At 35.9% G+C, this 25,385-nt stretch overlaps 3 protein-coding genes and 2 non-coding genes across 6 annotated transcripts; 2 read left to right on the top strand and 3 right to left on the bottom strand.

Annotated features, from left to right (window-relative positions):
- Positions 1 to 1,183: 1,183 nt before the first annotated feature.
- LOC130987316 (U1 spliceosomal RNA) lies at positions 1,184 to 1,344 on the bottom strand. Its single transcript, XR_009089704.1, has one exon. It is a non-coding gene; the product is annotated as a U1 spliceosomal RNA (small nuclear RNA).
- Positions 1,345 to 1,933: 589 nt separating this feature from the next.
- LOC131025094 (auxin-responsive protein IAA32-like) lies at positions 1,934 to 4,336 on the top strand. Of its 2 annotated transcripts, XM_057954701.1 has the most exons (5): positions 1,934 to 2,192; positions 2,307 to 2,887; positions 2,956 to 3,159; positions 3,927 to 4,035; positions 4,150 to 4,336. In XM_057954701.1, exons 2-5 carry the CDS (start codon positions 2,749 to 2,751, stop codon positions 4,232 to 4,234), a joined length of 537 nt encoding a protein of 178 aa, XP_057810684.1. In that variant the 5' UTR covers positions 1,934 to 2,192; positions 2,307 to 2,748; the 3' UTR covers positions 4,235 to 4,336. The 2 variants fall into 2 exon arrangements, with proteins under 2 accessions (XP_057810684.1, XP_057810685.1); XM_057954702.1 differs by lacking the exon at positions 1,934 to 2,192 and having other exon boundaries at positions 2,232 to 2,887.
- LOC130987249 (U2 spliceosomal RNA) lies at positions 2,002 to 2,196 on the bottom strand. Its single transcript, XR_009089641.1, has one exon. It is a non-coding gene; the product is annotated as a U2 spliceosomal RNA (small nuclear RNA).
- A 1,936-nt stretch (positions 4,337 to 6,272) lies between the features above and the next one.
- On the bottom strand, positions 6,273 to 8,955 carry LOC131025093 (receptor protein kinase-like protein ZAR1). Its single transcript, XM_057954700.1, has 2 exons — positions 7,121 to 8,955; positions 6,273 to 7,037 (listed from the first exon to the last, which is right to left on the bottom strand). The coding sequence occupies exons 1-2, from the start codon at positions 8,589 to 8,591 to the stop codon at positions 6,463 to 6,465; spliced, it is 2,046 nt and encodes a 681-aa protein (XP_057810683.1). The 5' UTR covers positions 8,592 to 8,955; the 3' UTR covers positions 6,273 to 6,462.
- A 4,926-nt stretch (positions 8,956 to 13,881) lies between these two features.
- On the top strand, positions 13,882 to 18,311 carry LOC131025092 (uncharacterized). Its single transcript, XM_057954699.1, has 12 exons — positions 13,882 to 14,204; positions 14,319 to 14,417; positions 14,525 to 14,609; positions 15,339 to 15,408; positions 15,833 to 15,893; positions 15,968 to 16,021; positions 16,416 to 16,572; positions 16,655 to 16,745; positions 16,997 to 17,106; positions 17,310 to 17,416; positions 17,817 to 17,927; positions 18,017 to 18,311. Exons 1-12 carry the CDS (start codon positions 14,118 to 14,120, stop codon positions 18,134 to 18,136), a joined length of 1,152 nt encoding a protein of 383 aa, XP_057810682.1. The 5' UTR covers positions 13,882 to 14,117; the 3' UTR covers positions 18,137 to 18,311.
- Positions 18,312 to 25,385: the final 7,074 nt, after the last annotated feature.

Here is a 25,385-nt window from a genome sequence, read left to right as displayed (position 1 = left end):
CTGAAGAATAACAAGCTAGCTTACATGGTGTCAATTCTTGGTATTTGTGATGAGAATCAATTAGAGTAGATGCCACACCATGTGCGAAAGAATGTGTGAATATGCATTTGCAAATTGGTAATAAATTGCAGAGGATTTATTTGGTAATATCAATGAATGATTTCCTGCCTTTTCTTTTTTTCCCTTCTTTATTATCTATTCGATAATTTTTTTTCCTGCGACATACTCATTCAAATAGTCTAATTGTGTCTACTCCACATATTACTATATTTCCTAAAAGCTGATTTGACAAAACAGCTCCAAAAGAACTTTTATTTGGCTTTATGTTTATATATTTTTTCGATAAGCGTGAAATGTAGATTTTAAATAATTTTATTTTATTTGAGAAAATTCGGTGATATGGAGAATATGGGTTGATGAGCTGAGGATAGATTCTTGGGCCGCTCACTTTATTATTGGGCTCTATTAAAATAAAAGGCTGTCGAAAGCGCACCTACAATCGCCACAAGGCCCTCAAGAGTTTAATACCGTTTATTTCTTATGATTTTTTCTTCTATTTTTATTAGATTTACCAGTCGAGACTCGAGTAGGCACTCTAGGGGCATAATATCATTATACTCCTATAATATTTATTTTATTTTTATATATAATATCAATACATTATTACTTGCAAAGTTGCAAGTAATACATGTTCCGTAAATAACATATACTCCCTCCCTCTCACAAATCTTAACACGTTTGGTTTCGGTACAAGAATTAAAGAGTTGTAGATTAGTGTTTTAAGTGTGTATGTAATAAAGTATAAAAATGATAAAGTAGGAGAGAGAGGCTAATAAAAGTGATAAAGTAGGAGAGAAAAGATAATAAAAGTGATAAAATAGGAGAGAAAGTAATAATTATTACCTTATTTGAAAACGTGTCAAAATTCGTGGGATGAAGGGAGTATTTTTTTTAGGGGTAAATAACATGTAGTATTTCACTATAGTATTTATCAAGTATTGTAAACGAGGGAAACTAGAGATTATTGCCGACATGTATAAACATACAAAAGACTTGACATCTAATAAGAGTTTTTGTTTTATTTGAAATAACAATAAAATTAAAGACCGTACAAAACATAACGTAAACCTAATGGTCCAATACTCACAATCCACCAAAGCCCAAAGTATTAAACTCGTATAGGAAAGGGGCCGCGCGAACGCAGGCCCCCACTAACACAAATTATGACGTAGGCTCGACCACTTGGGCCGACCTTAGACGGGCGCCCTTTCAAAGTGCAATGAAAGTCACCAATCTAGGCCATGGGCTTTCTTGAATGCCCATCCACCCCGTCCAGGTAAGTATGTAGTCCAATTAGCCTCTGCCCATTTTTATACCCTTATTTCCACTACTCTTTTCATCCACCGTCAATGTGGGACAATTCATTCTTACAAATAAGTGATTTTGACAATCCCATAAACACTATTTTTTTTAGCTAGGAGATTAACGTTGTTCGTAGTGTCACCACCCTTCATCGATCGAGATGTCGATTGCATTGGGCGTTGAGTTCGAGTATTACATTGGTAACTCACACATCTTTATACATTTTTACATTATAATTTTTTTTTAAATAATCGTATCGAAAAGAATTAGTTCACGCCCGGTGGAAAGAAGACAGTATCATCTTATGGCAAAATAAGCTAATAAAATTGTTGAGTTTTTTCCCATTGGGTCGACTATTTAGGGCGTTAAGTCATTGTTTTAGGACCAAGTGCGGATTCACGCGCAATATTAATGCTTTACCAATCACGAGTTTATATTTAATATAGTCCAATCTTTCATCACGAGTTTATCACGTATTTAAAGTAGTCCAATCTTTGTGGTCCTTGCTCGCCCAAGAATATCCGCATCTTATTATTCACAATAAATCCAATTTATATCTACACCTACTCAAACAAAATAGAAAAATTAACATCATCAAATTAAACATCATATATATTTAATAAATTCAACTACGAATTAGTGGGGTGCGCCCGGCCGCAGCTGTAGTGCAACGCCTCGGCGACGCTCGAGAGCCCCAGCAGCAAGCTGCCGTGGTGGGCCCTCCCCTCAAGAAATAAATTTAATATCGTGTGGGCCAATGGCCCACATATCAGATATTAAACTGATAAGAACAGATACTACACTTGATCTTAGCCAAAAGGCCGAGAAAGGTATGCTTAATCAACCGTTTTAACTCCTAATTTATACTCATCCAATCCCACCCCCACCACATTACATCCTCCGATGTGGGACACCAACACTTTCATTTTTCTCTTATTTTGTAGCTCTCTGCTTCCTGCCCTTGAGCACAGCGTGTCCGAATCTTGAGACATGCTACAACATCTTGCAGCACCACAGATGCAATCAGAGAATCCTGCACCCAAACAGCGTGACGTGTCGGCGATCGCGGCGGCGACACGTAACGTGTGGTGCTGCTATCCGACGGGTGAGAGGGGATCATGTAGCAATATGGGGATGCAAATGCTTACCCTAATATCTGAATTTTTAGAGCCCATCACCTGTCCTTTTCCAACCTTACCCTAATTTCGTCGAAACACATACATGTTGAGAATGTCAGAACACTGCATCATTGGTAATGGGATAAAGCCTCGCTTGTCTTCCTTCTGTCCCCCCACAGTTTTGGATATATATATATATATTTGCATCGAGAGTTTTTCATGTTAATTTCCATAGAATTAAATTAAGAGGTTTGAATATTTTTTTGCGATGGATTCGAATGCGTCGAGCTACCTTCTAAACCACGCAGCTCTGTCTTCGTATCTCGGGAAAGAAGATTCTAGCATCATCGATTTGGGGCTGAGCTTGCGCATTGTGCAGCCCGATGCTTGCTACTCTCATCCACATGGTAATTAATTGAATAATTAATTTTGGTTTGGGTTTATGGTGTTTTGATTTATATATGTATGTGTGTAGAGTGGGAGTGGCAGGCGCAGCTGAAGAAGAGTGAGGAGTTGGAGTCGAAGGAGAGCTGCGAGGAGGAATCGGAAGGGATTGAGAGCAAGCAGCGGTGGAGTTATGTGAAGGTGAACATGGATGGGGTGGTGGTTGGGAGGAAAGTTTGCCTCCTCGACCAAATGGACTATTTTACCCTCGCCCTCCACCTAGAAGACATGTTTGGTACGTGCTATATTTATGTCTCGTTTTCGATATTCAGTGGCGGATCCAGAAATATTTAGTACCTCGAATTGTGTTTAAAAAAAAAAATTGTCGGTCCTTAAAATGTATTCTCGTTTTCATTTTTAGTAAGTATATTCCATACAAACCTACTCATAATAAAAGTGGAACCCTTATTACATCCACACACTCAGTTAATTTCTTAAAATTTGTGTGATTCTCAAATGAGAAGCATTTTAGGGACATGGGTAGTAATAACTAATAAGTATATTAAATAAGTACTGCTTTTGTCCCATTTTAATAGGCCTCAAGGTCCGATCATGAATGTTAAAAACTAAGTAATTTATAATAAAACAGAGAGATAATAAACTTTTTTGCGGATATAATTATAAAAACAAATAGGAGATAGAAAGATTAATTTCAATTAATAAAGTAGAAGAGAGAAATTTTGGGAGTGCGATAGTTGAGTTATAAATAGTGAACTAATTTGAGATGAAGCAGTTGTTAGTGAATTGAAATGATATGATGTAAATAATGATTATGATCGAATTACTATTTTAAGAAGCAACCTATTGAAATGAGACGGAGGGGTATAATTTTAAAAAATGTGGTCATAATTGTCCTTATTCGTTTTATATATATATATATATATATATATATATATATATAATATCGTAATAAAAAGCAAGTGATTGTCCTAATATAATGAAACCATTTTTTTCAAGAATTATAATGAAATGACCAAAATACCCCTGAAATTCGTATGGTAGGGAAACAATCCATGTCCGGGTTGAGGCTGTTTCAAGCGGACTCGCCGTTTTCATTGTTTTATAAGGACAAACATGAGCAGTGGAGGAAGGTTGGAGATGTTCCATGGAAGTAAGAAAATATAATACTACTAATTCATTTCATTAATTAGCTTTACATATAAATTAATTATAAGTATTTTTTTTGTGTCGATATTTGGATTAATGATGTGTTATTGGTGAACAGGGAGTTCGTGGAGGGGGTGAGGAGGCTGAGAATTGCATGCAAGGATGAAACTGCTCTGGTTTCTTCTTCGTTCAACGCTTTCTGACTTGCATTAGGCACTGTTTTCTCATCTCATGATTTAATTTAATTTCCACAAAAATGTTGTACTACTAATTATCTAATGCCAACTGTTTCCATTTCTTGACTATTGAGTTTAGATTTACTTACTTTATCAGCACTACTACAGCTCGACACCAAATTGAGGTTTGAACTTTTAATTATACATTCTAAACGTAATCACAAATTTTGAAGTAACGAAGCAATATAATAAGAAATCTCACATGTACCTTGCATCCAACATGTATAACCTAGGTTATTATAAAATTGTTGTGTAATTAACATAGGTTATAAAACCTAGCTATATCAAATTAAAAATTATGTCTAAGTTGCTCTATTTTATTTGTTGAACATTTGTAACAAGGATTGGACTACTTGACCATAGGCCAAAATATAGAAAGAAATTACAAAACATCAATTATAAATACATATATATATAGGGATCAAATAAAATATAAATTAATTTTAAATTATAAATTATAAACTACTCCCTCTGTCCCTGAAAATTGTGACCTTATTACTGGAATGAGATTCAGTGTACCACACTTTATGTTCCACTTTGTGTCCCATTTTCAATTTTATTTATTTTCTTATATATTTTCTTCAATTTCAACTTTATATGCTTTAGTTTAATTTTATGATTATTAATTAGGGTTTATTCCATCAATTCAGGGTATATAATTATTTTTTATCATTTAATTTCACTTTTGTTAGCTAATAATAGGTTGATAAATTCAAAGTCATGGTATATAATTTTTTAAAAAAAATCTAATTTTTTAAACTAAAAAATAAATATAATTCATAGTATCATAATAAATTTTATTTTTATAAAAAATATTTTTAAAATAATATATATAAGCATGGGACACAATGACACACATAAAATTGTGGGACACTGAATCTCATCCCCTTATTACTATATCGGGACGTTCCTGAAAATTGTGACATTTTCTTATTTGGAAATGACCCCACAAACTTTTCCTCTCACTATTTACAAAAAGGCTTGAGCTCAATCTCCACTCAAACACAACCATTTTATTTGGGTCTCAATTTAAGGACGGAGGGAGTATTAAATATTTTTGGCTTTTAGATCATGAATATATATAGTAGATTCGTGTAATAGGTTTGAATTTTATGGGAGACGAAAAATATTTATTTTTTTGATTTCTTTATTTTTCACAGTGAATCCATCATATGTCCACATGTATTAAAAAAGAGAAATTTTTGTCGTACCTGAGATTCGAAAAAATCATGAATTTATTAATAAAAGTGATGAATTATTATAAATCTTCATAATTTAAAGACACAAAGTATTACTAATTTATATATTTAGAATGATATTTTAAAACTATCCAATCAATATATATACACACCAATTTTTCAAGCCATGCCCAACCTTATTGACTTACTTAGGCAAGTTCAAGTGTGAAACAGTTCACCAATATGAAATGACCAATAACAAATCAACTAATGTTGGAATAAAACATAATCACAAATTGTCACAATGTCGAAAACTTCCTACAACTTGTCCACCTCAATCATGATTGGCGGATGGATGAGGATCACTACTATTCTAATTATTTGTAAGAAGACTACAAATATATGAGCATGATGGTGATCCAACAACTAAAAAGTTTGTATCAAGGAAAAGGATAAAACGTGAAATTTGATTTTTTTTATTTTTTTATTTTTTGAATTTTGAATTATGCTACTTATCATGAAATAAATTTTACTTTTAAATATGATACTTGTGAAAATAATTTAAATTAAACTATTGTAATTTAAATTATGAGACTAGCTAGTTTCTTATAAAAAGTTGAAGTGACTAACGGTCACATAACATCTAGAAAGTGAATTAATTCAATGATGAACAAACTTCGATGCTGTCCCTACCAATCCCACAAATAATTAAGCTCGACTAACTAGAGAAATATTTGTCACATTATCAATAACTTCACTATTCATCATGTGCACCAGCAAATTCCCATGATCATATTATGACAATCAACCACCACAAAAGGAGAATATATCACCAATAACAAATAATAGGCAAACTCAAAAATTGCAATGATTTGATCACATTTACATGTTACAAATGAATAATTTCACCTATGCAGCATGTCTCAACCAAAAATACCCAAAAAAATTAAAACTAATGCATCACACAAGTCACAAACCAACGAGGCCAAATTATATTAAACGAGCTTGAACGAACTTTTATTCGCGGGAAAGTGGGAGTCTTTCCAGCGCATCCGAAACATGCCTCATTGAAGGCCTCCTATCAGGGCTGGCTTGTGTGCACAACATTGCAATCTTCAACACACATATCATCTCTTCCTCTCCATCACCATTTTCTTGAATCAAATGCAAATCCAATATCTCTGACAGAGGCCTCTTCTCTTCAATGCATAGCTGCACCCAATTAACAAGATCCATCACTGACCTCCCTGTCAAGACTTCAAGCAGGATCATCCCATACGAGAAGACGTCCCATTTTTGGGACGCCTTCGCCACCTTCACGGCCTCAGGAGCCCGATAGGAGGCTGCAGGTGATCTGCCTTGCCTCTGATGGTGGTGGTGCTCCTCCGTGATCACCCCACCGGCTATGTGAGCAAGGTGGCCGAGGCCAAAATCAGAGATCTTCGCCTCCATTTTGTGGTCGAGTAATATGTTTGATGGCTTTAGATCGCCATGGACATATTTCTTGGGACTGTATTCATGTAGATAAACTAAGCCTCTTGCAACTCCTCTCATTAATTTCAATCTCATACACCATGAAAGAGGATTAGTCCCTGAGAAATGCCAAGAAATTCACATGTTATAATAACAAACAAGAACGCGTTTTTTATGAAAGATTGGAGAGGCTAAAACTCACCATGGATGGCTGCAGTGAGGTTCCCATTTGGTAAGAAGTCATATATGAGTAACTTCTCATCAACAGACCAATAATAAGCTCTAAGAGTTACTAAATTTGGATGCCTTAGCTTTGCAATAGCTTCAACTTCACTTTGGAATTCCTTAAACCTTTGTGAGCCTCCTTCCCCTAATCTTCTCACAGCCAAGGTAAGGCCATCATCAAGCACAACTTTGTACACAATTCCAATCCCGGTCTTGCCAAGAACGAATGCAGACGCCTTCAAAAGCTCGTCTAGGTCGAAAACCACCTCTGCATCCAAATGCACTAGATCATACTTGTCTGCATTTTCAGACAGAGACTCTGAGCACTCATCCATCATGAAGCATGAACACTCCTTCCTACCTCTACCCCCCTTCTTCTCAACACCATAAGCACGGTCTCTCTTCGCCTTCCCACATCTCGAGTAGCAATAGGAGAACAGCAACCCTATCACAAAAATGCCAACAACATCACCCACAACAATGGCAGCTATAGTTGCTCTACTCAGCCCCTTCCCTCCACCAACATTCTCCCCACCTTGGAGAGGGTAGTTGTAGGGCAGGTATGGCAACGAGGAGGGCGGATTCGCCTCACTACTTGAAGAACAAAGGTTCTTGAGAGGAGGGCCACAGAGACCAGGATTCCCAACAAATGCAGTTGGGCCTCTATTCACCAAAGCACCATTTTGTGGAATTGGACCAGTTAAATTGTTGTGTGTTAGATCAATGTAAACTTTCTCAGGTAGATTGCCGAGACTAGCCGGAATCGAACCGTTGAACAGATTATGAGACAAATCAACGGTTCCAATCAAATTAGACAGAGAGCCTAAATCATCAGGAATCAAACCACTAAACCCATTGTAAGAAACATCAAGCTTCTCCAACAAAACCAAGTTTCCCCCAATCCCAACAGGCAAAACCCCACTAAAATTATTACGACTAAGATCAAGATTCCTCAACCTTTTACACTGAATCAACGACAACGGCAACGACCCATTAAAGAAATTCTGCGAAAAATCTAAACTTTGAAGGAACCCAAGATTCCCAACCTCAAATGGGAGAGGCCCAGAAAGGGAATTCCCATAAAGAACCAAACTTTGCAGGCCGCGAGCTTTAAACAGTTGAGAGGGTAAGACGCCATGAAACCTATTACTCCTCAAGTTGAGATGCCGGAGCTCGGACAGAGACCCCAGAGAGGGAGAGAGGAAACCAGAGAGTTTCTTGTTAGGAATGCTAACAGAAACAACTCTTTGTAGCTTGCATGTAACGCCATTCCATGAACATGGAGTTTCGTCGGAATAGTTCCAGTTGCTGAGTGTGCCTTGAGGGTCTGATTCAATCGATTGCTTGAATGAAAACAGTGCTATGCCTTCATCGTTCAAGGAATTCACCGCAGCAATATTGTTGCAGTGATGTAAAATTAAGAGAAACAGAGGGAGTAGAGCTGACATTTGCAAGAAAATGAGGGGAGTTGAGAGATGTGACCGTTGGAGAAAAAGAGAGAGGGAGAAGAGGTTTATATGGAGCAAGCGATGGATGTTTTGAGCTACGCAAACTAGTTTAGTTTTCACTTTTTTTCTTTTTCTTTTTGGAGTTTATTGGTGCAAACACCGAGAAAAACAAGAAGTGGAAGATGAGAGGAGGAGAGCCTGTATTTGTGGATACAGAAATTGGACTGTACCGTTATATATGTGAGTGGTCGTTCCACTAAAATTGCACGGAAACATTAGCTTAGATCTCATTCTCCACTATATCATTTTCTATTTCATTCTTTTTTTTTCTTTTTTTTTAAAGTTTATTGCTAGTCTCTCTTTTTATTAGGAGTATTGCTAGTTAGTTTTAGACTTTTAGTAGGGATGTAAATGGGATGACGAATAATGGCGGATGGAGGAAAATTATGTGTATAGGCGAATGTTTCGTTTTTAATTATTAACGACCATTTGCATCCCGTGCATTGCACGGAAAAATATTTTTAATTTTTATATTTATGTAAAATTAATTTTAATTGAATATATTTGAATTGAATATTGAAAAAATAAAAAATAATGTACAATTATAAATTCTGATATTATGAAAAGCAAAATCAAAAACAAAAAAATAAGTTAAAAAAATTAAAAATAAAATACTAATTAAAAAGAATTAAAAATATATTTATTCAAAAGAGATGAGAGAGGAGAGAGAAATTTATAAAACTTTAATATTTAAACAAATTTAATTTTTACATTTTAAATCAAATATTTTCACAATATATATCATATTAAAGCTCTTATCGTGATCTTTAATTTGATATGCATATTAAATATTTTATAATTAATCGAATTTCATAATTTTGGAAAGAAACATAACAACAAATAAGAAGTTAAAGAAAATGAAAATAAAAAGAAAAATATATAGTTTAAACATAAACCTTCAATTTTATTGTAACTACAAAATTGTCACTCAATTTTAAAATTAATTTGAAATTGATTTCAAATTGAAAACTCCATTTTTAATATAGTATAGATTATGTATGTCGTTATAGTTTATATATTGTCAATATGTACGATTAATAATTATATTATGCTTCTCTAATTAAAAGTAAAATGAAGGGCCACATTCAAAAACAAGTAAAACCTTTAATCAAAGATTAAATAAAGAGACCCCCCCCCCCCAAAAAAAAAAAAAACCCATTAAATTAAGAGACGCCCTTTTAAAGGCATAATTCGTCCACATGCAATATAATGCAAAGACTTGTGCAAAGCTTGGTGGCTATGAGTTGGACAACTTTTTTAAACATATAGTGGTATCATTTTGTTCAAAACTTGTTTTTTAACTCCTAAAATAACATATTCTTATTAGAAATACAGTATCATGAATAGTACATTTAATTTAAAAACTTCACATTATCTGCTAGTGAAGATAATGCTACTCTCTTTAGTCTTTTCATTTTTATTACTACTTTCTAATTACATTTATATACTCTTTATCATAAGTGATTGACTTCATAAATACGATTTCTTGCTAAAGAAAATGCTATTTATTTGATTTCAGTGTAAATTAATCTACATATGCAATTATGTTAACTAAATGTAATGTATTTTTATGTTTCTTAAATAAAATTAGAGTGATGCTATTTGAATCAATTTGATTAGGATCAAATGCAATAAATATTTCATTTTCAACATAAAAGGACATCCTTATCATTTATACATTTTTCATTCCATAATCATTCCATAATTTTCATACCAATATAATCATTTATAAACATTATAAATTAGATTTATGATATCTAAATTTTTTGTTAAAAATTTAAACATAGTCTACATGTAAGAGTAGTTTTACTGTCACATAAATCGCTACAATATACTTCCTCCGTTCCACTAGGTATAGTTCCTTATTTTTGGACACAATTATTACAAAGAAGAGTGATTAAATGATAAAAGTGATAGAAAGTGATGTAACGCACAATTTTTTGTGAGATAAAAGAGTTTCATTTTTTGGAATTGACCATTTGTAATGGGACAATGCAAAATGACAAATGAGTCGTGTTAAATAGGATGAAGAGAGTATTTCCTTACTGCTGAAATAGAAATTTTATTGAAAAAGAAAAGATCAAAACCCTTGAAAGCACAAGCGCAGACTAAGGGCCGAGCCTCCAAAAAGAGAGCTCAAACGAAAGAAAACGACAAAGCAACGAAAAAACCAAAACAACACTAAGAGAAGAATTGATCGTCCTCGTAGAACGAGTCGTCGTCGTCCAGCATATCTCCCCATCTCTTAGAAACTACAGCTGACATAGCTCGAGCTGCGTCTGAAGAAGAAGAATGAACAAGAGCTCCTCCAGACTGAGCATTTGGCACTTTATTCAAGAACTCCACTGGCAACAGAGTGTCAAGAACGGCGCCCTTATTCCTGAGCCGATTTTTGATACTGTCAATCGGATTCGGCGGATCTTGCGTACGTTCCATACCCTTTTTAGGTCGACCCGGTCGACGCTTAGGGTTGTCAACGAGCATTTGCATCCCCCGACTGACCTGCTCCTCTAATTTGCTAATACGACTAGCCAACTCCTCCTTAATAGAATGTGTAGGCTCAATGACCACCCGAGATGTAGAAACGTCTACCATGTCCATGGACGGAACTACGGCCGACTGTATTATGACCTCCTTATGCTGCCCAAACTTCGCAACGCCCTGCAGTGTAGACCCCTCCGACCCGGCCGTGTCCTCCCTCTGTGGTCGCTTTGCCGAGCTTGCGGCCTCGCGATCGTCAGCAATGATCTCCTCATCCACGGATCTGTCAGAATCCTCCAAAACAACCGTGTCCTCCTTGCAGGCTTGAGCGACAGCTTCCAAGGGCCTATTCTGAACCGGTTTCATTAAGGACTCCATATTGTCTTCATTCTCTAACTCCATACCCTCTAGCACCTCAAACCGATTTCTGTTTTCCACAGAAGTCTTCCCAACAGTAACATCACATCTGGGCGAAGACTCCTCATGATTATCCAGCTTAGCAGCACAAGGCGCCGCGTGCTGTCGAGAACGGCTCATAATTTTCTTCCAGTGTCGAGATCTATTGCTATGCTTCCTGCCCCACAAACTATTATCCTGTACTTTCTGTTTAGTCGGAGAGGCAGGCTCAATGCCCGATTTCCTGCAGTCATCAGTGGCATGGCCAATCGCAGAACAAAGACTACAGAAGTATGGCAAATTCTCATATCCAAACTCAATTTCATAAATATCATCATCACATTTAACATCAATAAACTCAAGAATTTCCAGGGCCACATTCATCTCAACTAACACCCTAGCAAAATAACCAACTGAAGCCCGAGCAGACATGCCATCAACGAGAATAGGAGTGCCAACATGCCTAGCTATACCAGAGAGAACTTCAGGATGCCAAAACTCATGCGGGAGATTAAAGATACGGACCCAAACCTGAGCAGTAGAAGAAATAATCTTGTTCGGATTGAAGTTGGGAGTCCATGCCTAAAGAAAAAGGATCCCCACACGAAGACGCCAAGCGGATTTTGCAAAAGCCAAAGCATAATCCTCAGGTGACGAGAACTTCAAAGTGAAATATCCCTTGCCTAGAGGGATGACCTGCCATGGAGACGACGTTTTCCAGAGGATAGAGAGCTCAGCAAAAAGATCAGCCGCAAATCTCGGCGTATCGCCTTTGCGAAGGAAAACCCTCCCATGAATAGCATGTTGAAAGGATTTGATTTGCCGTTGACGGAAAGCCGAGGAAATAGAAAGGCACGGCCTGTCGTCGATCATTGCGGGTTTCAGCATCGCAAAATCATGAGCCGAGACGTCTGCGGGACGTCCCGAAGATTGCCTAAGAGACTCGGCAAAAGACTTCACGGGAGGAGTACCGGATGGAACATCTCCCCCCGGCCTAACTCCAAAAGCAAACGTTGCTGCTCCGGCTGTCCCGATCGAAGAACACCGGACTGATCAACGTCACTGCAGGAAGAGGATTGATCCCTCGAAAAAAAGGTAATGACGGAATCCGCGAACGGCAACCGAGAACTGCCCGTTGATGAAGGAAGTATCGCCCTGCTGCAGTCAAAACGCTGGTCTGCACCAGAAACCTTGGGAGCCCGCGACTCCAAAGCCGGTGTCGAGGCACTTGCAGCGACAGACATAAAAAGAGGATGGAGCACCGAAACCCTAGTCCCGACCGAGGGCGCAGAAACCCTAGTTGCCGCCATGATATCGGACTCTGGAACTTCCGGGAACAGGGAGCAATCACGGGACAAGATGAAGCCAAAAGGCAAAGAGCCGCCGGAAGAAGGATCCGCAGGAGACGGAAGCGGCGGCTGGAGGGAAACCCTAGGTAGAACTTTTACGTTGGTGTGTAAAGGTGGAAAGTCGGAGGACGTGAAGGTCGTCATAACGCCGGCCGGAAAAGACCAGCCGGCCGGCCAGAACTGCCCGCGGAAGAACCGCCTAGGCGGCGGCCGAGAGAGTCCCTTGAGAGAGAGGGCTCATATTTTGTCAAATTCCTCTTGAGCGAGAGTATTTCCTTACAAATGAATTTGATCATAAAGTGTAATTTAATGTATAGATAAAACATTTTCATAATATATATATATATATATATATATATATATATATATATATAGGGTGCGGTTATAGTGAGAACCACAATTATCGTGAGAACATAAGAACCAATAAAATTACTGCATCTGCTATACAAATTAATGCATCCGCTATTAAATTTAATGCATCCGAAAAAAATAATTTTTTTGCTCCCTTCAGGATTCGAACCCAGCACCTGCATCCATCCACCAAGATGATACATCCACCGTAGATCTTGATGATCGAATGGCTTATAATGGTTCTCCGTTCTTATTTTATTAGTGGTTCTTATTTGAACCTCTCCCTATATATATATATATATAGGGTATGGTTAATATAAAAACCTCTCTTAAAGATGAAAACTAAGAACCAATTTAAAGCCATTGATTTAAATAAAATATAGGGCTGAGATTAAATTACAGATGCACAATTTCGATTGCATAGATGCATAATTTCGATTTGCTTGCGTATTTTGCATTGTTGGTTTCAATTGCATAAATTGCATATTTTTTAAGTGCACAGTAAAATATAATAGATGCACAGTTTCTTTTGTTGACTAAATCCTAACCATTAGATCTAATATTTAAAAGGTCAAGATTAGGTTCCTAGTTCTCATTTTAACAGAGGTTTTTATTAGAACTTCTTCCTATATATATATATATATATATCACTTATTTCTTTCGTAGACATCAATTATTAGTTATAACAAATGTTGTTACCATAAACCATTTGTATTAATTTTATTCAGTTTCTACCCAAGTTAATGTCCGGCATCAAATTATCAATCACGTCGGTCGATGAAAAATACTGCTCACTAATTTACTAATTAGGCATTAGCAACCCGAAACGACATCGTTTAACGAGCAAGCAGACGGTGGTGGAGGCCTTCTTGCAATCCGACAGCCTAATATGGACGCTTCCGCACGAGCGATGGTGGAGGCCATCCACGCCACTCCCACTCAGGCCGTACTCTATTTCGCCGGCGGCGCATCTCAGGTACTTTGAGGAGAATTCTTAAATTAATTTGTTAATCTTTTTTTGCACGCCATATGTTGCACGACAACTGTTTGATGAAATGTCCGAACGAAGTAACCGGCGAAATTCGGGCAGGCGCTCGGGTGGCTGATGTCTGTACCGGGAGCTTCGAACACTGTTCTAGAAGCAGTTGTGCCGTATTCTAGAATGTCCCTGGTCCAGTTACTCGGCAAGGTTGTATTTTTTTCACCTTTTTATTGATTTTTCTTTGAAGTTTCTTGAGTGAAATTGGACTGGGTTTTCTTCTTCTGATAAGGGTCTTTGTTTTATGATGTCTGCAGGTTCCAGCTCAATTCGCCAGTCGACAGACTGCGGAGGACATGGCGTTGATGGCGTACAATAGAGCTACAGTGCTTTCCAATCCAGGTTGTTGGTCTTGTGTGTGCCTGTGTTTATGTTTTTTCAGAGAGTAGTTTTAGCTTTCCAATCAAGATTTTTGTTTGGCTGTCATGATAAGAAAATTCGGCCACGTGTATTGAATCTTTACTTGTGTTAGAAATGCCATTTCTTGATATGGTGACTAGTATATGGAGCTTATCTAGTCTTTTACGGAACGTTTACTTTTGAGGATTAGCCTTGAAAGATAAAAATAGCAAGGTGAACTGTGAATCCATTGTTTACTAAGCCCACGTTTGGTTGGGTGTTTTTAGAGGTTGGAAAGGGATTCAAGTAATTGAATCCATTACTTGTTGTTTGGTTTGGATACCATTACCCTTACTTGAGGGTAATCCAATCATCCAATTTGTTACCCCTCAAAATAGAGGGGAAACAAAAGAAAGGGAATCCCTTACTAATGATTCCTTTCCATTGTTAAACCAAACACTCAATAAAAGTAATGGTTATTGTTACCATTCCACTCTTTTATTCGATTCCATTCCCTTTCCATTCCTCTACTTGAACCAAACGAGCACTAAGATGGATTCGAACTTTGGGATATTCCAAGGCCTTTGATTATTTCTATCATTTGAACTAGTTTTGCTTGATTCATATCTCATTGAATAGGTGGGACTGGAGAAATCCTAGTAACGAGGAAAAAAAATACTCAATCATGCACTTATCAATCACGAAAAGTAAACACCCCCTTGTTGAATATAGGTTTTCCGGCTCTTGGTGTGGGTTTCAGTGGTTCTCTAGCTAGCTCACGTCCCAAGCTTGGGGATCACAGGTACCAAATTAATTCATGCAAGAATTTTCAAATTATTTATGTTGTTTATATCTGCAGTGATTCTCTGTTGCTTTATGTTGCATTATGGCAATGGATGACAATCATACGAACCATCAAAGAAATGGTATTGCTGTAATTCAAGCAGATTAGGTTCTTTAATGCTGTCGTAACAACTGTCACTTATTAATTTGAGTTGAAGTTACTACTTAGTAGAGCACAGACATGGTAAACTGTGTGTGTGTCTAGATATATGAGAAAGCCAGGAATTACTCTCGGATAACAGAGATTCTAGGTTCTAAAACACTTCATATGTTTTGGTCTAAAATAATAGATGATTACATCCTCTACTTCATTATTTCGGTCATTTTAATAGAGTTAATTTTTTTTGGTGATAGAATCGACTTTAATCATCCAGTTTATTCAGGTTTCATGTATCAACAAGGACATCTGACCATCTTTGGTCATCTACTGTAACCTTGTCTAAGGTAATACATGATTCTCCCATCTTTCTAGCACACAGCTTGTATTTGGTTTGTTCTATGTACATTTAATATTTCAGGGTAAGAGAACCCGTGAACAAGAAGATAAAGTTTCTAGCCAATTTGTACTGAAGGTAATGTTAATGTATTGTGGCTATACCTTTTTAGTTAGTTAAAGAACTCGTGTATTCAAGTTATGTAACCGATGTTAGAAGAATAGGAACAGAAATATTTTAAATTAATGCATAATCTTTATCAAAAGTTCTGGGAGTGAAGAATGTTCTTCACAATTTTCTGTTTCCCTTGTCACCATTTTCTTTGTTTTTCTGCTTTAACTCTTGCAAGAGATTCCCACATTCTAGTATCATGATCTATTTAGTGATTAATGGAAACTTGATTGTGGAGCATGAAATACTCCTTGCTTCATTTAGATGTTCTTGAGTTTATGCAGTATTCTACATCAAATTTATTTGATAAGATAATGAGATGTCCATTTCGTAAACTCCCACTTTCATCACCTGTTTGTAGGCAATAGCATATGCTTGCAAGGTTCCGACAACATTCATTTCTGAGCTAACTGATTCTGAAGTTCCTGATGAACATAAAGTGCAATTCAACGAAGATCAGGAGTTGAAGCAACTTATCAACGGTGAAATATGCTTTAAGGTTTACCCCTTTTCAAGTGGTACGATTTAAGCTTAATGCAAATTCAAGATTAGATAATTTATGGTCTCTTTGTTGTTCATTGTGAATGAAATGTTGTGCAGATTTGTCGACGGCAGAAAGGAAGATAATTCTCTCAGGCTCTTTCAATCCCTTGCATGAGGGCCACCTAAAACTCTTGGAAGTAGCTGAGAGGTATATTTTTCTTTTCTTGAAAACCTTAATCTGTAAATAATTTGCCTATGACCATTATAGCAGTGGATTCCGTCCTTTTCTCTCCTCGTCACATGATTGCAAAGCTAAAAATAATGTATGGTTGTGCTAAGAATATCTGAGCATCTATTTGAATGCAATCGTGCTAATATTTATAATTTCATCCTATTGAAAGGTACTTATCGTCTTCAGATGCATTTTAATAACTGTAGTTATAATACCATCTTGTGCAGCATTCTTGGTGAAGGATACCCGTGCTTTGAGTTGTCGGCAGTCAATGCAGACAAACCTCCACTTACCGTGTCTCAAATCAAACAACGTGTTATGCAATTTGAAAAAGTTGGTGAGGTTAACTCATGACCTTCAGACTCGCAAGTAGAACTTCAAATGTAGCTTCCCTACTTTCTAGTGATTGAATTGTGCTCCCGAAGAGCACATTTCTTGACGTATATAAATGTTGGCGTGTAATATTTGTTACAGCATAAATTTTCTTAAGTATATATACACCCGATGGAGCTATTAATGTGCTGTGTTTTTCAAGTGCAGGGAAGACTGTCATAATATCCAATCAGCCATATTTCTACAAGAAAGCCGAACTTTTTCCCGGTAGCGCATTCGTGATTGGTGCTGACACTGCAGCAAGGCTTATAAATGTATGGGAATCGATCAAAATTTAATATTCTGTTTGCTTCCTATTTTTGGCGCTCTATTCCATCTCTGGAGCTCCGTTGAATTTTTTCGTTTCTTGTTCTCATATGCTATCTTGCAACAATTCTAATCCACAAGTATATGAGATATTTGTACAAAGGGTTATCTCTGCTTTCTAAAAGACCTTATCATCTCATGAAACCGACGTGATAGAATAGTACAGTACTGCAAGTGATTCCCTTATTGCTTTCCAATTTGGTTGTGAATTTTTTTCCCTTAAGAATATTACTACTTTTAGGGAAAGAATGTAATATTCCACTTTATGTAGTGTTCAGAAAAAGAAAAAAAAATGTAAATATGCAATTATATTTAACCTAACACAGGAATTTGTGGTGCTCTTGACAGCCCAAATATTACAGCGGTGATTATGAGAGAATGTTACAAACTCTGTTGGGTTGCAAAAGCACAGGTTGTGTCTTCCTCGTTGCTGGTCGGATCATAGACGCGGAGTTTAAGGTTAGTCGAGAAATCCTTAGCTTTGAACTGTGCTCGCTTGTTTTAATGAATTTAGAGGTGAAGTGAAGTGAAATTGCATGGTGTTTTAGGTTGTTGATGATCTTGATATTCCGGCGGAGCTAAGGGATTTGTTCATCCCAATTCCACCGGAGAAATTTCGAGTGGACATTTCGTCCACTCAAATCAGGAAGGCTCAAGGAATGCTTTAAATAATGTGGATTTTTATACAGATTTTATTTTTTATTATTCAGAAATTGTATCCCTATTTCGAAGCTTGATACGAACGAATTGTATCTGGATTTGCGTGTGTTGGATTTGTGAGACTGAATTGTGAAGATGCAGATCATTCAGAAAGTGCACAAATGGAGATTTTTTTTTTGTTTTTTTTTGTTTTTTTTTTTTTTTTGTTTTTTTGTTTTTTTGTTTTTTGTAATATTCGGAAAGGGACTGATTTTGATCGCTGGATGTGAAATGATAGTTGACTCTCCAGATAATTTTGCTTAGTCCACGTTAGTCACTCTTCTGGCATCATTAATTCGAGGGTTAATTATATTTTATGTCCCTGAAAGTGATTTTCAACTTTTGTTTTAATTCGAGGGTTGATTATATTTTATGTCCCTGGAAGTGATTTTCAACTTTTATTTTTTATTAAAAAATTGCAATTTTCAACATCTTTGAAAACATGTCCTGTAACATTAAATTCAATGATGGAATGATGAGTAATTTCTTTGGATTCTTAGGTGAAATTAGGTGAGCTTAGAAAAAAAGGTTTCATCTTAAAATTTAGAGAGGTGACTTATTATTATGTAATTTCATTGTATAGCATAATATTTTATGAAAAATGCTAAAAATTGAGAGGTTTTAAATATAAAAAAAATTGGAACATTTTTAAGAAATATTAAAAGTTAGAGACACAAAATACGATCAACCTTTTGATTTTACAAATTACATAAAATTAAAGCTCATTTTTTTTTTCTCATTTTATTCATTATTTAAACTTAAAAGAAAAATAATACTCTCTCCATCTTCGAAAAATATGCATATTTTGTCATTTTGGATCGTTTCGCAAAAATATGCAATTTCTATTTTTGAACACTAACCTACCACAATTCTTCTATTTTTATCCCTACTTTCTATATTTATTCACAAAAAACCATCATGGTGCACCATTAACTTTTGTTTAAGTAATGCAACACTATATAAAGTGAGATATTTTTTCGCTTATAATACACTTATCTAACATTTCTTAAAATCTGTGTCATCTATACCGCAGCATATTTTTTAGAGACAAAGAGAATAATAAATTGATCTTTGATTTTTATGTATTTATAAAATTAATGATGTTAATAACAATTTCTAAGATATTAAAATCAAAATAAACGTATATAAAAAAAAATACTAATAAGCCGTGAAGAGATATATATATTTTTGATATATACCTTATAATAAATAAAGTATTGATAAGATTCCATGAGCTCATCAGGAAACTGAGCATTCAAGAATCTTGAATAATTTACAAAGCGCTCATTGTTTTCCATTCATACACGTCCCTTCTAAGGAACAATTCCTACAACCAGAAGATATTTACGACGCCGGCGGCGGGGAGCCGTCATCCGCCGCAGGCGGCGCCACAAGCGCCGCCGCATGCCGCCCCGCCGCCGTACGTATCTGCGGCCGAGGTCTTGTCTCCCGACGCGCCGCCAGCGCAGGAAAACACGACGGCCGTGATCAGAATGAGGCTGAGCAAAACCGCCCACAACGCGAGAACCCCTCCGCCGTAGGCCGCGGCGGCGCCGCCGCCCCAGCTATCTCCGCCTCTCAATTGCCTCGCCATCTAAAAAAATTTAATTGGTGTGTGCGGAAAAAAGTGGGAGAAAAAAATATACGTGTATGGATTAAGTGAGATTGGAAGAGGATAGAGGCAAATAAATAATGAGAAAAGGCAATATTGGAAGTGGGATTACACGCAATGACAAGTGGTCAACATTATAGCCCCACTTTCAATTTTTGAATTGAATAATATAGCTCAAATGTATAATTAGTCAACGTCCATGCTAAACCGATATTAGATTAGGCTAATCTTGATTTCTACCGGCATTAATTAGAGATTAGCGGAGAGGGGTTGACTTTAAACTCCACATGCGTTAACTGCCGCCTGTCAGGACTCGCAATTGTACTATATTTAGTCATGGGCGCCGTCATCTTCTTTTCTAATTTCTTTAATAAATAGATAAATAAATTATTGAAAACGTGCACTAAATAAATCAAATTACAAAAGTACTCCCTCCGTCCCGCGAGTCTTGACACGTTTGAGTTTGGCACGGGAATTAAGGAGTTGTAGATTAGTGTTTTAAGTGTGTAATTAATAAAGTATAAAATTGATAAAGTATGAGAGAGAATGTAATAAAAGTGATAAAGTAAGAGAGAGAATATAATAAAGGTGATAAAGTAGGAGAGATAAGGTAATAATTATTGCCAAAAAAGGAAACGTGTCAAGATTCGTGGGACGGTCCAAAAAGAAAAACGTGTCAAGACTCGCGGAAGGAGGGAGTATAATTTATAAATAAAGTAATGGAATAGTCTTATTGACGATATGGTATCGAGTATGGAGCCTGATTGGATTTGAGCCGTGGTATTCTTGGGGCCCAAGCATGTCTCCTAGTTTGACTAGGGTTAGGGCTTCATTAATATTGCTATATACTCCCTCCGTCCACTAATTCATGACCTAAGGAGCAAAACACGGGTTTTAAGAAAAAAGTGTATTTTTATTAGTTGAGTGGAGAAAGGGACCCACAATTAATGTATTGTTTATTAGTTGAGTGGAGAAAAAGTGTATTGTTTTGGGACCCACCAATTAAATATAAATAAAAACTTACTAAAAATGGATAGGCCTTGAGTTGGTGGACGTCCCAAAAAGGAAAGAATGCCTTGAATTAGTGGACGGAGGGAGTATATAGCTGTTCTCCCATTGTAATCTGTATCCGAAAAATTATATAGTGAAAACCCTGGCTTGGCATCGCCCCCGGACGTAGTTACACATCGTAACGAACTGGGTAAACAATTCTCGTGTGTGTTTTATTCTTCTTTCGTGATTGCTGTTATGTTTATTTCCTAACAATACCCAAGTGACAAACCTAGTTACTATAAGAGTGGGAAAAAAAATATAAAAAAATCGGTATTGTATATGTATCGTATTAAAAAATATAAAAAACATCAAAATTATTGATAGTATTATAATTTGTAATACCATATAAAAAATCGATTAAAAATATAGATGTTCAAAAACTGCGGTATACCATTGAATATCGAAAGTTGGAATATATCATTTTATATAGTGAATATAAGTATTATATATATAATACTCCGTGCATCCCATGAAGCATGACCAAGTTTCCTATTTGGTTTGTCCCACGAAGCTTGATCAGTTTTCTTATATGACAAAAAAATTACCCTTTATTCACCTTTCCACTTTTACACCTACTACACTTAACATACAAAATATCAATTTCTTAAGACCCATATAAAAAAGAACTTGGTCATGCTTTATGGGATGGAGTATCATGGAGAGAATATTAAATAAATATTTTGTTATAACAATATTTTCGATGAAAATTTCAATATGCAACAATATCTCGAAAAGACTGGTATGGTACCAATATATGATATTGAATATATGAGTATTAAATAAGTTTTCAGTATAACAATAATTTCGATATATTGTGAAATTTCAATATGAAACGATATACCAAAAAAATGATATGGTACTAATATGATATGTGCCATATTCAAATTTTGATATGCAAATTTTCGGTACACGACATAATAAAATAATGCACTATACAATACGATCCATCCCTAAATGAGTGTTCTCTCGGTTAAAAAATATAACTAAGGAATTGGGAAAAGTTTACTCGTTTTTCTTAATTATGCCATAAAAAATCAGATATTTAAAGAATTTTTTTTATTAAAAATCCTTATTTAACATTATTCCTAATAAAATTTTGAATAAAACATTTATTATGAATTAAAAAAAAATTGGAGAATGGCTCGAATGGAATTCGGAACCGAATCATAATTTAAATATACATTTGTGGAATCAATATATATCACATACATTTTATAGTTTATAAATATTTTAATGGAGTATATTTTACCAAACATGATATTAATATGACATTTCAATCAAACATATCACACCTTATCTCATACGCGTACCAAACAAACCTAAGGATTCGATAAGTGCCAGATAGATACATATGTATGTTGTTTGCTCTGTAAGTCAATTAAAGCCTTTTATAAATTAATGACTCGTTATCTGCTATTCATATTTTTTGAATTTTGAATCACACCTGATATATGTGATATCGTTAAAAAAAATTATACTATATCTTATTAAACATAATATTAATATCTAACAAATTAATAAATATCACAGTTAAAAATACCATACATTATCTCACATGCACAGCAAAACAGCCATAAATATATGAAATCTATGAGTATTTATAGACTTAATGAAAATGCCTATTTTATTAGACTGGTGGGATTTTGGCTGTCTCCACTAAAATATTTTTCATTTTTGTTTTGCTTGTCTCCACTAAAATAGTTTTGCCGAGTTAGGCACACACGTTGACGTTGCTGGCCACAAACTTTTAGTGAAAATGGTAAAATACATAAATAAATTCAATATGATATGTTCGTTCCATTTGTACACTCAAAAGATCGAGATGAAATTCCTTAGTTAGTTCATAATTATTATCATAATTCTTTTTACAATATAACAATTAGTTAATTATGTGTGTGCGCATATATATATATAGATAGATAGATATATATATTTAAAATGTATCTTTAAAATAATAATTTATGCTAAAATTCGAATTGAAATATTAATTATGGACCATGGATTTCATATCTCGTAGGCCTAACTAGGGTCGATAGGGCTGGGAATCGGGTCGGGTTCGGGTACCCTACCCGAAAAAATCGGGTACCCGAACCCGAAAATCTCCTAAACCCTATACCCGACCCCGAAAATGAAATCGGGTACCCTAATACCCGACTCGGGTACCCGAGTCGGGTATTCGGGTACCCGAAATTACCCGGTCAATTTTGGAGCTCGATTTTGGGGGAGGGGCCGAGAGGGATTTCGGGTGGGGGAAGGTCCGAGACTGGAGGTGGACGGCCGGACCGGTGGGAAAGCGGCTCAATCACAGCAGATGGGGGAAGAGAGGACTCCGATCTGGAGAGGTGGAGACGTCAGAGCGGCGGATCTGGGCGGAGATGGCAGATGGGACCTGGGCGCAGTGCGCGGATCGAGGAGGGGCTCGGCGCGGCGGAGATGGCAGATGGCAGAAACTTAGGGCTCATAGACTGGGAACTGTGCGCGGCGCATGGGAGTGGCACGGCCCGGTGGACGGGGCCGGCAGGGGCCTCAGGGCGGCGGACTGGGGAGGCGAGGGACGTTGCTGCGGCGGCGAATGGCTGCTGCACGGGCGAGGGACTCGCGGACTGGGGAGGCGAGGGACTCGCGGACTGCTGCAGGGGCGAGGGGCTGGGATGACTGGCGCCGACGCCGGGCTGGCGAGGGGCGAGGGGCGACGGCGAGTGGGGCGGCCGGCCGGGCTGGACTCTGGAGTGAGAGCCGAGAGGTTAGGGCGGGGTCGACGGGCTGGGAGTTTGGGAATTGATTTGGGGGAAAGAAAGCAGTACAGGGGGCGGGACTCGGGAGGGAGGGTTAGTTTAATTTAGATTTAGAATATTTAGATTTCATATTTAATTTAATTAATTAGTTTAAAATTTATTAATTAAAAATATCGGGTAATTCGGGTATACCCGATCGGGATCGGGTATACCCGATACCCGATTATGTCGATCCCTAAATACCCGATCCCGAAAAAATCGAGTATCGGATACCCTATACCCGATTTTTTCGGGTCGGGTATCGGGTACCCGATTACCCGATCCCGAAATTCCCAGCCCTAAGGGTCGACAATATTCCTCAAGAGAGGGATAATGCGCTTAACCTTTACTTGAATCCTTTCGGCCAATTTATTTATTAATTTATTTATTTTGAGGGAATTTTGGCCAAATTATTCGTGATAGGTAATTTTAGTTTATGTTTTTATACTAAATTTAATTTTCTTTTGCAGAGGGCCGGAGAGGGATGTCTATGCAACCACATTATGGCTAGTTATAAATTAATTAAATAAGAAAAAGGTTAATTAATTTATTTTATAAAATAAAAAAGAATTTAGATATATAGTTTACTGTATTGTTCACATTGTAATTTTTTATTTTATTTTATTTGAAAATAATAATAAAATAAAAATTTACAAAAAAATAACTACAATGTAGACAATATAATAAAATAATTATTTTTTATTTAAAAACTAATAATTTTTTTTCCTATTTAACTTTAGTGAATTATTTAAATTCATTTTCTTCATCTTTCAACTAAAATAAAGGTTTTTTTTTTTTTTTAAATATGAATTATCAGGTTGCCAATATAGGAGAAGGGCCAGAAGGCGATGAGCAAAACACTATCATGTCAATATTAAAAAACAAACTATTAATTGAGGTGGTAGTTTACTTGGTTATCTTTTGTGCCTAACTTTAGATTAACTAGTTATTGTAGCAAAATATCTCATTTAAATATGTAAAAGCAATAAGATCGGGTTAATGTATGATTAAGATCGGGTTTAGGAGACGAGCACCATTGGCATGCTTGGTCATGGATACCAGCAGCATGATTTTTTTTGTTATTAATAATAATGATAATAATAAACTTAATATTACAAATATTATATTACTAGTATTTAAATTTTCTTTAATAATTACTCATTCATTATTTGCTCTATCTCTAAATGTGTATTTGATGTTAATTCTCATAACCATTTATAGTATGTTATATACTAAGTTGTAATTTTTAATACATGTATGAAGCTATAATTGACCAATGTGTAACTCGTCGAATTTCGATGGAAAATATCTTTACATCATAATTATCATTGCATATGAAATGGTCTTTGTATAAATTATTTTTAATTAATTTTATTTGAATTGATTGTACAGTTCAAACTATAATAATCTCAACAATTTTCGCCAGTTATAAATTAATTTTTTTATTGAGAGCTAAAATAGATTGCCTTTGTTAATAAGTTTTTATTTGATAAAATTTCATAAAAAGTTGACGTGAGGTTGGAGATTTTTAAAAAATAAGAAAAAATAAATTAGATACATTTAACATAAGATATGATAAATAAAAAATAAAAAATAAAAAAAATTGATACATTGTATTTTTTGTTAATCGTATATAGGAAAAATTTACTAATGTTATAGGAGTATAATTTTTTTAAATTGATAGGTAAAATTTATGACCACATCTTATATGTAAACATCTTTTCATCTAAACCTTACAATACTTTTGAGCATCATCTTGCCTGTAGCTCGTAATATCAC

This window comes from Salvia miltiorrhiza, chromosome 5 (assembly GCF_028751815.1).
Source record: "Salvia miltiorrhiza cultivar Shanhuang (shh) chromosome 5, IMPLAD_Smil_shh, whole genome shotgun sequence".
Classification (NCBI taxonomy): domain Eukaryota; kingdom Viridiplantae; phylum Streptophyta; class Magnoliopsida; order Lamiales; family Lamiaceae; genus Salvia; species Salvia miltiorrhiza.
The sequence above is the reverse complement of the archived record's forward strand: the minus strand, read 5'-3'. Positions and strand labels throughout refer to the sequence as shown.